We start from the raw sequence: 12,221 nt of genomic DNA, 5'->3' as shown, positions 1-12,221 counted from the left end.
TCTCATTGAAGTGCCCCTGGCCTCTAAGGTCTCATAGTCTATCCGCAGAAAGTACTCAGTGGGGACATGATAATTTCCCAGATCCCAGATCCTCCGCATCCACAGGGAGGTCAGAGGGAGCAGTTTGGCCCAGCATACCTAGATCCCAAAGCTTCAGGCCTCAGGAAAGAGCTAGGGTAAGAATTTAGCCCTGGGTGAAGAGAGGGACAACCCTAGGAGACCTGGAATAGGAAAACATTGAGTAGAGGATGAAGGATTAGGGATCTCCCTGCCCAGGCTGGGGGATTAGCAGACATCCTTTTGAACAGAAACCCCTTGGTTTCTGCACTGGAAGGAACAGGCTCCACACAAAAATACCTTGAATAAAAGAATGAGCTGTTTTCATTGGTGTTGTCCCAGGATAAAAATCAAGGGCAGGAAGATCCCTGTTAAAAGCCTAGACCTTGTCAGCCTCTATGTGGAGCCCAGGTACAGGTGAAGGCAGAGTTGTCTTCATAGCACTGGGGACACTGAAGTTCAGTAGGGCATGGCTGTCATGGGCCTGATCCTGGAATAGAATCTGGGAGGAAAGTCAGCACCAGGAGAAAGTCCAGGCCCTGGCAGAGCCTGCAGGTGAGCATTCCTGCGACTTCAGGGCTCCTCCCTACCCAGATCCAAGGAAAGTGACAAGGACATCATGCAGTCAACACACAGGCCCTGAGGACCAGTGTCTCAGCAGGGACAGTCAATTCAAAGACCTGAACAGACATCCCTGGACAATTTAGACTTAAGTATCAGTAACAGTGTTCATGCCTCACAGGAATCCTGTGTCTTCAGCCAGGCCCTGCTAAGCATGGGCCAAGGATGCCAGGTACCTCCAGCCGCCCTCTCCACTTGCCTCAGGCTCTGTCTTTGGGAATGTGTCTCTTCTAGTCAGCCAGAAAGTCCTCCTCCATCCCTCCTAGGAGGATAATTTCTCTTAAAGGAAAATTCCAGTCCATGTAGAGAAAAATCTATTGATTCTCATGCTAGCACATCCTTAGAGGATAGTCTCTATTTCTCATAACCCAGGATATTTATTCTTTCCAAATATTTTTTGTTTCCTCTAATAGCTGAGTGATATCTTCTGTCTTTGCTGTGTTTTGGGTGTACATTTTGGAAATTCTGGGAATCTGGGCTTAGAGGAAGGAAGGAGTCAGCTTCACCTTATATCGAGGGCTGCTTGGGCTTCTCAAAGGTGAGCGGGGCTCAGGAGGGAGGCTGTCAGTGCACATCCACCCCTATCACAGGTTCGTTGCTCCTGCTCAGATTCCATAGTTTTAAAATACTTTATTTTTTCCATAATACTGTCATTACAAAAAAATACAAAAAAACTACTATAAAAACATTCAGGGGCTTGTCAAAGTGAGAAAGCCTAAAAACCCCACCCCAGAACATGGCTGAAGCAGTCTTACCCTAGCTCCTTCACTATTTGATCTTTACACAATTATGGGAGTGAGGTGGGGTCACACAGGCGTCAGAGGGCTAGAAATTCCCCCGCAGCCTTCATGAAGGGTAAGAAATAAGTAGCTTCATATATCACAGATAATGGGATTTGGGAGTTTAGGGGTGGCTAGGCCCTGAGTTCAGAGGTGTGGGGAGAAACCTGTGACCCTGAATCTCTTGGTGGGGAATAGCTGCCACCTGACCCAAAGCCCTTTCCCTTCCTGATGAAGGCTAGGAGACAGACCCTGCCCTCCACCTCTTAGACTTAATACAGCAGCCCCCGCCCCTTCCTCTACCCTTGCACACTCTTAAGAGCAGCAGGGAGGACAGTACTTCCAGCTCTGCAGAGTCTGGGCAGGGGAGCTGTCAGGGAGGCTGCTGAGGGCCCCTTCACCTCCCTTTCCCAAATGAAAAGTGTCTCGTGCTCAATGGCCTGGTTCATGGGTTATGGACCTTCCCTTCCTATCTCAACCCTGGAGAGGCACACACGGCTCTAGGTGTGTGCTTTGTGTGCATGAATATGTGTGTGATAGCCTTGGACACTGTGGACTTGGGGGTGGGACTGGGGTGGGAAAGCAGTGTCCTTTTTATCCTCTTCCTCCCCCAGTAGGAGGAAGCTGAAGGGAAGGGAAAGGAGAGGTATTAGCAAAGCTGAGAGGGGAAGGAGGACATGCTATTTACAGGCGTGGACAAGGAATCTCTATATCTTCAAGTAGCACTCAGGTCACTCTCCAGCCACTGGAGTGGGAACTGGATTCAAAGCTTGTGACATGAAAATTAACCCCTGGCCTGGGCTAGCTCTCCCCACCTCCCTCCCACTCCCCCAAGGCAGCCCAGCTCTGAAAGGGGTCAGGGACAGGAACATTTTCCCTGAAAACCAGTGGGTTTTTTTTGTTTGTTTGTTTTGTTTTTTGCATTTAGAAAGAGTTGCTAGTGTCCAGTGGACATCAAGCTGGGTGCACAATGGGTGGGGTGAGTGTGGGGCTATTGCTGTGGAAGGCTCTGGGCTGGCTGGGGCAGGGCCTAGGAGCATGGTAAGTGCTGCTTAAGGATCTGTCTTGTCTGTGGTGTTAATCTATCTGGGAAGCGAACTTTGAACTCGACAATGAGGTCTCCCCGCTGGGTGGGCACCTTGGGGAAGGGAAGGCCCTCCCCACGGAGTCTCTTCACGGTGCCTGGCTTGATGACATCATTGCAGGGCAAAGGGATCACTCGGCCATCAATGGTGGGAATGTTCACGGTACAGCCACACAGTGCCTGGGGAAAATGAGACAGAAAGTGAGGAAAAGGTAGGGTAGAGTGATTGGGAAGGGAAGAAAAGAGAGAGTGGGGAAAGAATGTCTCCGTCACCTCCACCCCCCACCCGATAAAACCACACACAATCTGATCCAGGCCCCACCTCCTTGAGGCTGATCAGGGCACTGTAGAGCACGTTGGTACCATCTCGGCGGAAGTGTGCATGGGGCTTGTCTTTGAGCACAAAGACGATGTCAGCGGGGATGTTGTCAGGTGTGGCATCGCCCTCTTTGGGGAAGGTGATCTTGGTGCCTTCCTTCCAGCCACGCTTGATGACAATGTGCAGGATCTTGTCCTCGGTGCGTACAGTTCGCCCGTCAGGGTTGAGGCGCCGCCTTGTGATCTTCATGCGTTTGGTGGAGCCGTGGTAGATTTCCTCCAGGGACACCCTCAGCTCATGCACCACAGGTGGGTCCTGCACCTTGCGCCGAGAGTACAGTGGTTCTGGGGCTCGCCTTGGACCCCTACTCAGCCCATTGAACCCAAAGCGGCCAAAGGAGCCAAATGGGTCCTCATCTTCATCCACGTCCATGTCATCTGGGTCAAAGCCACTGAAGGGACGAGTGGAGCGAGTGCTGGCAAAGAAGATATCGAAGGGGTTGGAGCCGCCAAAGAAGGAGGCAAATGTGGCGTGGGGGTCCCCATGAAAGGTGTAGTGAAAGGAGCCACTGGAGCCCCCTGATGAACCGCCGCCGCTCTTCAGGCCTGGAGGGAGGAGAAGTTAGGGGCAGTATGGCTGGTCTCTGCCCCACCCCACTCTCCTCCCCCTGCCCTCTAGCTCGTAGTTCATGGGCCTGGAGGAAGAAGCAAGCTTTAACTCCCACAGAGAGGGCTGGCCTAATAGAGTAAGAAAAATCTCTGGCAAGATTTCTACTCTTAATTATATGTTTAATAATAAGGCACATCTTGAGGTTCAAAGAGGCTGAAAAGCTAAGACTAGAAGACTAGTAAGATGTGACTTCCAGCACTGTAAACTCTTCCATGTACCTGTGACCCAAAGATGTCTCACAGAGCCTTGAATGACTGGCCTGGGGTCACATTACAAGTCATACCTGGCTCCCGTATCTTTGCTTATCTCCAAAGACAGGGAAAGAGGCAATCAGACAGAATTTGACCATACAGAGGGCTGTAAGTGACCTGTCCCAAATAAGGTGGCAATACAGTCCAGGAGGAAGTCCACTCTCACTCTACTTCTTTTTTTTGTTTGTTTGTTTTTTGCGGTATGTGGGCCTCTCACTGTTGTGGCCTCTCTCGTTGTGGAGCACAGGCTCCAGACGCACAGGCTCAGCGGCCATGGCTCACGGGCCCAGCCGCTCCGCGGCATGTGGGATCTTCCCGGACCAGGGCACAAACCTGTGTCCCCTGCATCGGCAGGCGGACTCTCAACCACTGCGCCACCAGGGAAGCCCCCACTCTCACTCTACTTCTAGCATGGTTTCCTCTTTCTCTGACTCGTGCCCAAATGGGAAATGAGGAGGGCCCCAAAAAAGCAGGAAAGATCATTAGCTTGGAGAAGAGGAGCTATTTCTCTACAAAAAGTTTTCAAATTCTTTGTTCCCACACTCAGGGTTCACAGTGTTGCACAGCTCCAGGGGTTGCCATTCACACATTGGACAGACACAGATTGCAATGGGAAGGGAGCTCTTGGAGTTGTACAACACCAAGCCTTACACCCCATATCTAATGTCAGAGCAGCCAAAAAGGATGAGTGAGCTGGCACACTGCAGGTGGTGACCCCAGCTACTCTCTCTCGAGTCAGGTTCTGTCTAAGGGGCTCAGATTTGTGGGGGCAGTCTTCAAGGGGGATGGTAGTGGTGGTGATTGGAGTAGTTGGGGGGCTTGTGTGGGAAGGAGGGAGGAAGGGGATTAACACTGAGAAATGATCTAGAATATATAGACTTAGGGGTGGGGCCCAGGCTTGGGGAAGGGACTCTTCTCTTTGAGGGCTTTATCTAGAATTTCATTGGCTGTGGAAGCCTGAGCCTAAATTAGCCTCTTACTTCCTGGGACCACAAGAGGAGATTTGGGTTTCATTAGAGAGGCCAAGTGGCAAGCAATTCAGTGACTTGTGACAGCTGCCTCTTCACCCTTCCCCTAAGACTCAAGGTCTGTTCTTTCCCTTTATTGAGGGTCTGATTACCAGGTGAGTTCAAGAAGCTTGGCAGAGCTCAGTGAGAGAGGCAAGTTGGACTGATGATGACAGGAGGGGGTGACTTCTCTGCGAGGATTCCTGCTGTACCACTACCACCCCCCATTCAAGCTGGGAACAACTTGTCCCCAGGGAGGGCTGCACACAGAGTCTATGTGCACAACTGTTCTAGCTGGCTACTGGGGAAGGGGCAGGGCAGACAGAAATACAACCCACATTTCCAAGGCTGCTTCTCCCTTCCCAGGCCCTGGATGTCTCCTTAAGGTTGTGCTGCCTCCTCAGGAGCCCTCCTGGGATGTAGATCTCCATTAGAGCTGGTGCCTGGACCTAGGGCATGAGCTTTGCCCTTTGCTTAGGTTTGGTCATGCAGAAAGCGGAGGTCTCCCAGCTCCTACCTTCTTCCTAATCAAAGGTGAGGCCGAGCAGAGGAATGAGTGCAATTCCTAGACAGGTCACATGGTGGCATGGTATCTGTACTGCTTCCCTCTTCCCCACCACTACCCCTCCCATCCCTCTACCCCAGAGAGAAACATTTCTTAGCTGAGAGAATATTGGGGATTCCAGAAGATGCCTGGTGAATCTGGGAATTGGCAAGTCTAGTAGGTGAGGAGGGAAAAACGGAAGGAACTAGTGGCATGGAGAATAAGAAGAGGGGGTTGGGAGGACTGGGGTGTACAGAGGACAGAGCCATGGAACATAAAGCAAGGAGGAGGAAAGGAAAAGAACATTCTTTTGAGCACCTGCTTTGTATCAGGTACAGTATATATCATTAGCCCATCTAATTTTGAGACTAGAACAGGGGGAGTGAGGAGGAGAATGTGGAAGAAAGGTGGATGCCACTGGGGAAGAAGGACAGTTCCTCCTGGAAAGGAGAGTCCTCAGCTGTGACAATGTCTCTTAATATAACCTGACAGGTGCTTGTGGCTGGCGGGTGGCAGGCGGCCCTGAGGGGCAGGCCCAGAATTAGCAGCTACATCATGCCCGTGGGATGTGCTGGGAGGAGCCGCCCTCTCAGAGGCTTTATTTGGACCTTTCCTGACACCCTGTGCGTGGCCACCAGCTACCCCAGGAGGGGGCAAGGTGCCAGCAGCAGTTCCCCTTCCACTCTTGCTTGGATGCCTGCCACTTCCTCAGGGAGTCGAAACTCTACCTCTGTTCTGCTGGCCTGAAGTGGGCAGGAAGGGGGCAGGGAAGGGGACAACCATCTCTAGCTCAGAGCTCCAGTGGTTAATTCCCCGGCTGCTTAAGGGCCAAACTTTTATGCTGATGACTGTAAATGCACTGTCCTCAGAGAGCCACACACTCCCTTTCCTAACCTTCCCCATCAGCCAATGAAGAAGCGGGGACTTCAGGCAGGACTAATAAGGCTGGGAGGGAAAGAAGGGTGGGGAAGGCCTCTGGCTCTAGGTTTTCTAAGGCCTTAACTTGAGGAGGGAGAGGGGCAGAAAGAGGCAGGGAGAGTTGTGGTGAGCTGAGGCTGGGTAGTGGGTGGTCTCTTCTTTCCTCTGGATGTCAGTGCTGGGAACACTTGCCTCCCTCACCTCCTTCTCAGTCTCCAGTTCCCTGCTTTGAGAACTGGGTCACCCAGGACCCCAGACAAGGACAGGTGTCCAGTATCAGGCTGGAGCACTGCCCTCTTACCTTCCTCCCCATACTGATCATACAGGCCCCGTTTCTTAGGGTCACTCAGCACATCATAGGCCTCTGCGATCTCCTTAAACTTCTCCTCAGCGTTGGGTTCTTTGTTCTTATCTGGGTGGTACTTCAAGGCCATCTTCCGATAGGCTTTCTTGATCTCATCCTCATTGGCTCCCGACGGGATCCCAAGAATCTTGTAGTAATCCTTTCCCATCACAGCCACTGGACCGGCACTGGTGTCCTTGTTTCTGAAAGAAACCAGGGCCGATCCTTGATGCCTCTGTTCCCTTCTATCCCGGTCCTGTTCCTGATGATCCTGCAACCCCTAAATGACTCACTGTGTAACTTTCAGCAGGTCATGCCTGTTCTGTGGGCCTCTGTCTCCCCATCAGTAAAATGAAAGGGTTGGATAAGATGATCTCTTCCAGCTCTGACATTCTAGGATTCTGTGATTCTTTCCTTAGCTCCTGGGTTTTCCCAACAGGAAGCTGGGGGCTGTGGCCCACTTTTTGGGGCTATTCTAAGGCCCAGGTCCTTGGGCCAGACTGAGGACTCCCACGAGCCCTGCTGAGTGAGGTGGCACCATGGACTGACAGACCCACGCACAGAAGCTGGTGAAGATCAGCGTACTGGGTGAGGTCACCTGAGCATCGTGGTCTCCTATGCCATGCTTCAGGCATAGTGCCCAGGCTAAGGGCAGCTGGGGCAGTGGCCCAGGGCTGGGAACAGGCCTGGGTCTTCAGCCAGCTGCCTTGGCCAGCCAGGCTGAGTCAGGGTGTGTGTACCTGAATTCCTCTCAGCCACTGGAGACCCCAGGCCTCCCTGCCCCCGCTCCCCAGGCTGTGCTAAGCCTCACGTGTGATTCAGATTAGAGGATGACTCACAGCCTTTGGCTACTGCTGTTTCTAACCCTCTCATTAGCGGGGCAGGGTGACACCGTCCTTCCCCCAACCAGGGCAACAGTTCCCTTTAGTCACTTCCCGGTGTCTACACACAAAACTGTGTGTGAAGACATGTCTGTGCCACCTAAGCATCAGTGTTAGTGAACAAAAGCATCCTGGAGGTAGGGCTTTTAAACCTTAGTTGTTAGGAGACAATTGGGCACTAACCACCAGTTCCTTAGTACCTTCTCTACCAGTCCCTCCCTCTCACCTGCCTCATGGTTTAGGATCTGGCCCAGTGCCAGGTCCACACTCCTCTGAGAGTCCCTGACTTGCTGGGTGCAGGGGCATTTGTTATTTATATGAGGGAGAAACACAGGACTCTCATTCTTTCACTCTAATCTCCCTCCATCAATGTCTCTGTGGTGGACAGAGGGAAAGGCACTTTCCTGTAGCTAGAGCTAGTAGGGGGAATGGCCAGAAGCCATTCTCTAACCCATCTGAGACTTGGCCAACCCCTGCCAAAGCCCAGAGAACCGGAGTCTTTCTAGCAATGTCATGGGCTGGCAGCCACAGCTAAGGCCTGCCTTTTTTGCCTCTGACTGCTTCAGAGAGATTACAGGGTGTCCTGGCAGGAGTGAGGGCTGTAATGGGTTAGGGGAGGCCTCAAGGCCCCAGGTAGACAGGGACAACAGCCCTAACTCCTGCCCCCACAGGGCCTGTTACAGGTAGCTGGGTTGACTCATGGTTCTGGGAGTCACCTCACTCTGACGAAGAGCAGGCTCCATTAGGGCGGGCACTCCCCCTTTTCCCCTACCAGCGTGTCATGCCTGGTGGGGGAGCCTGTGGCTGGGGAGGCAGAGAAGAAAGGGCATCTGGGGGAGGGCAGCCATTTTCGGAAGCAGCAGTAAAAGCTGTCTGAGAGGGAGTTGGGGGTGGTCTGCCGCCATCTCTGCCTCAGCCCACACCTTCTTTCCCCCGAAACTGGGAAGGAACCCTAGCACACCAAGAGGGTGCCCCCAGAGAACTGTAGCAGCTTTTAGGCTGAGGGCGCGTGGAATGCCTTGCCAGTGCTTTCAACCCTCCCCTCACTGTCCCTGCATTACCTCTTCATCCGGCCAGCTTCCTCCCTTGCACCCCTGTGCTGGCTGTTCTAGACCTCTAATTGTCTTGCCTCCACAGACAGAGGGCAAGCTCTTTCAGGAGTTGCCTTTTTTCCTCCTTCTTTCCTCCCTCCCTCCCCTACCCACAAGCCACGTGTTGGAATGACAAAGGAGCCCCATGGCATGGCACTGCCTTTGATGGAGAGAATGAAGAGGATGTTAATGTAGAGGCAGGACTAAAAAATAAGAAATGGCAAGGGGGACTGGTACAGGGAGGGGGGATGGTTGATACAGAAAATGAAGTACTGATGGAGGGGGATGAAGGATGACAAATGGAAATGTCTGAAGTGGCAAATGGGTTACCAATGGGATGTAGAGAGTTGAAATACTAGAGGAGGTGTTTGTGGAAAACGGATGCCTGAAGGGTTTGGTATAAGATGAATGACAAGGGGTGCAGTTCATTCAAATGTAAGGGTGGGACAGAAGGGGGGTTCTTACACGTAACTGGGGATGAGACGAGGATGAGATGGAGGAAGCGGGTAGGCAATGGAGGGGGATATGACATGGAGAATTTGACTCGGTATGGGTATGAGTGCCCTTCTCCAGAGGGACTTACCGAAACTTTACAAACCCATTCAGCGTCCACGCTCGAAGTTTTAAGGGCTCCAGCTGAATTTTAAACATCAAGCTGGCTAAGAAGTCTTCTCCCCAGAAGTGTGGGAAGCTCCGGAAAGCGCCTCGGGCCTGTAGTGGGGGTGCTGCTGGGGATGGGCAGGAGAGCACTGTGCGCTTAAACATGCCCAGCCCAGCCCCTCACCTCTGATCGCTCCACTGGAGCCTGCTTGGAGAGCTGCAGCTCTGGAAGCCGCCTCCTCAGGTTCTCAGAGGCACTTGCCCAGCAAGGCCTGTCCGGTGCAGCAGGAGCTGGACCTGATCCTCAGGTGTGGAGAGTGAAGGAATAGGGTCCAGCGGTCACCTGCTCTCAGGTGCAGCGATGTCTGGCTGATTGTGAATGGCTGTATGGCTGTGTGACAGTAAGGCTGGCAGTGCGAAGAGTGTGTGCTTGTGAGTGGCAGCGTCTACCTCTGACAGGTGTGATTGTCTGTGAGGGCCTGAGAGGCAGCGTGTTCTCGCCTCTCTCCCCGGGGAGGACCAGACCCCAATCCCCAAGAATCTACTCAATGAAGTCACTGACAGGCAGTCTCCTCCCTCGCAGATGGGCGGGGCGGGGCGGGGCAGAGCTCCGCTGGGACAAAAGGCGCGGCGAGGAGAGGAGGGGAGGAGAGGGGAGGGGGCTCCGGCGGGGGAGGGTGGTCGGTGATGTCACCGGCGCTGGCTGACTGGGCTGGCTCAGAAACACCGCCCCGGAACCCAGTGCGACCCGGCCCGACCCTCCCCCGGCTCAGAGGCGGGCTGCCCCCTGTAAGAGGGTCGCGGACATCGAGCACCTTGCAGACCCTGAACCTCCACACCCCCGCGGTGGAAGAGCCGAAGGGCCCTCAGTGTCCCGACATCCCGACACCAGGACCCCTGGCTTCGCGACGCGCGACGCCCCCCTCCCGGGACCCTCGAGTCCTGGCTCGGCGCCCTCACCAGTGAGGAGCTGCGGGCGCCGCCGCGGTCCGTCAGACAGCCGCTGCCCCCTCCCCCGGCTCTGGCTCCGCCGCCTCCACTCGGGACAGGAGTCGCCCGCCCGCCGGCGGCGGACAGCGGGCCCGGGAACCCGCCCCCACAGCTCCGCCTCCGCGTTGCCCATTGCGCCGTCTGCCCGTCACTCAGCTCAGCCTCTGCTGTAATTGGACAGCTTTCAACGAGTGGCTCTGTGGTAGCCGCCCATTCTCCGCCCCTGTCACCCGGCCACACGCGCACACATTCCGGGCCGTGATTGGTGTGGGTCTGATTGGTGCACTTTGGGATCAATCAACCACACCTCTTCGCTATCTCGTCGTGTCATTGGTAAAAGGAACAGAGGGCGGCAACTCCACGCGCCCTTTGATTTTATTGGTTGGTCTGTGGGGCTCAGACCCCAGTCGGGGGACAACTATTTTAGTCCAATCTCCGGTTTGAGAACGTGGGACGTACTGGCCACTGCCCGAATCCCGGGAGAACCTTCTGGAACCCGTGCAACGTCAAAGGCAGCCTTAAAGGAAAACTGCGCCCACCAGTTGGCGGTGACTCTGGGCATTCTTTCCTATCTTCATTTAGGAGGGTAGGGGAGAGAACAGTGCACTCTGGGAGGTGTGGTCCCTGGACCGGGGTGAAAAGGTTACCATTCTTACCTGTCTTCCATTGAACCGTGAACTGTCCTAGCCCTGACCTGATTTAGCGTTACCTTACCGTGACCCGGAGTTGACCTGATATGACCTAACTGAATCTCAAAACAGACCCCGGTAGATGAGCATAGTTTAAGTACCCTTCTGCCCTCTCCTTTGTAACCTAGCAGTTCTCCACGGTTTTAGCACCTCCAAGATTCCCTTTATGAGTCCCCTTTTCATCCTCTGTATAATCCCCTCATCCCTGCTCCCTCATGAGCAGCCCCTTCTCAACAATCCCCACAATCCTCATTAAAGTTCTCCCTATAATCTTTCATCCTACTTCCCTTTTGAGTTCCCACATTTTATCCCCCTTTTACTCCCCCCCATTCCTGGCCCCATATGATCTCCTGTCTTTCCCCCATGAGCTTCTGTCTTATCCTATTCTTAATCCTTATCTACACCCATGTGCTCCCCTATCCTAGCCCCCCGCCCCTTAACCCTTCGTCTCAGCTCCACATGATCTCCTTTCTTAACACCCTCAGAATCTCCCATTTCAGTACCCCCACCCCCACCCCCATTAATTCTCAGCCCCAGTGTCCCCGATGTTCAGAGCAGGCAGGGCTGCGTAGGCGGTTGCCAGCGGAAGCCGACGCTTGAGCAGACACGGTGCCTGGCGCCCACGTCACTGTCTCCCAGGCCCATCTGTGCTAGAGGGAGCGGGGGTAGGGAGGGGGTAATCCAGGGGTGAAGAGGGGGAAGGAGTTCTTGGGGGTTTTGAGGACAAAGGAAGGGCCAGAGCAGAAGCTCTCACTTCTCTTTCCTTGCAGTTTCCCTGAGGCAATGTATGGACACCCATGAGGTCATGCAAACTAGACAGAGCTGGAAACAGGCTTGGAGAGCATCAATACCTAGGCCACAGAGCAGAACAGGAGAGCAGTCTAGGGATCCTGAGGTTAAGTCTGCCTATTCTCCACTATATGCCTTCTTTCTGGTTATCACGATGGGGATCCCAGGTATAAAGGGGTGTGAGGTGTGAGGCAAGGAAAGGAAATGTGGTAAGAGGAGGCAGGGTGATGGGGATAAGGAGAGGAGGGAGGGAAGATGGGGTAAGGGAGATGGGGAGGGGAAGAGTGGTGAGGGGAGGGAGAGAGGGAGAGGAGAGAGGGAAGATGGGGTAAGGGAGTGGAGGGAGAGGAGATGGGGTGAGGGGGATAGGGAGGGGAGGGAGGGGAGATGGGATGAGTAGCAAAAGGATGGGACAGAGAGATGAGGTGAGAAGAAATGTGGAAGGGAGGGGAGGTGGGGTGATGAGGGAATGGAATAGTGTGACATGGAGATGGGAAAGGGAGGGTGAGGGGGCCCAGGAATGGTACTGGCTCCTTATATCTGAGGGCTCTCACTCCCCCGCCTCCAGATTCATGGGGGCCTGGGCTGT

The 12,221-nt window shown here is 54.0% G+C and overlaps 1 protein-coding gene across 5 annotated transcripts; it reads right to left on the bottom strand.

Annotated features, from left to right (window-relative positions):
• Positions 1-1,290: 1,290 nt before the first annotated feature.
• On the bottom strand, positions 1,291-10,315 carry DNAJB5 (DnaJ heat shock protein family (Hsp40) member B5). Of its 5 annotated transcripts, none has more exons than XM_029203044.1 (5): positions 10,125-10,287; positions 9,148-9,292; positions 6,551-6,795; positions 2,864-3,465; positions 1,291-2,721 (listed from the first exon to the last, which is right to left on the bottom strand). In XM_029203044.1, exons 1-5 carry the CDS (start codon positions 10,285-10,287, stop codon positions 2,488-2,490), a joined length of 1,389 nt encoding a protein of 462 aa, XP_029058877.1. In that variant the 3' UTR covers positions 1,291-2,487. The 5 variants fall into 5 exon arrangements, with proteins under 5 accessions (XP_029058877.1, XP_029058878.1, XP_029058881.1 ...); XM_029203045.1 differs by having other exon boundaries at positions 9,148-9,289; XM_029203048.1 differs by lacking the exon at positions 9,148-9,292 and adding an exon at positions 9,349-9,614 and having other exon boundaries at positions 10,125-10,215.
• Between the last annotated feature and the right edge of the window lie 1,906 nt (positions 10,316-12,221).

This window comes from Monodon monoceros, unplaced genomic scaffold (assembly GCF_005190385.1).
Source record: "Monodon monoceros isolate NGI ecotype Baffin Bay Population unplaced genomic scaffold, NGI_Narwhal_1 Super_Scaffold_5, whole genome shotgun sequence".
In the NCBI taxonomy this organism is placed as follows: domain Eukaryota; kingdom Metazoa; phylum Chordata; class Mammalia; order Artiodactyla; family Monodontidae; genus Monodon; species Monodon monoceros.
This window is presented reverse-complemented; position numbering and strand designations above follow the sequence as displayed.

Excerpts from the sequence above, each read along its gene's own strand:
- DNAJB5 (XM_029203044.1), bottom strand. The coding sequence starts at position 10,287 with ATGGGCAACGCGGAGGCGGAGCTGTGGGGGCGGGTTCCCGGGCCCGCT. Across the intron at positions 3,466-6,550 it reads TGATCAGTATGGGGAGGAAG|GCCTGAAGAGCGGCGGCGGT; the intron begins GTAAGAGGGCAG and ends TCCTCCCTCCAG. Across the intron at positions 2,722-2,863 it reads CCCTGATCAGCCTCAAGGAG|GCACTGTGTGGCTGTACCGT; the intron begins GTGGGGCCTGGA and ends CATTTTCCCCAG.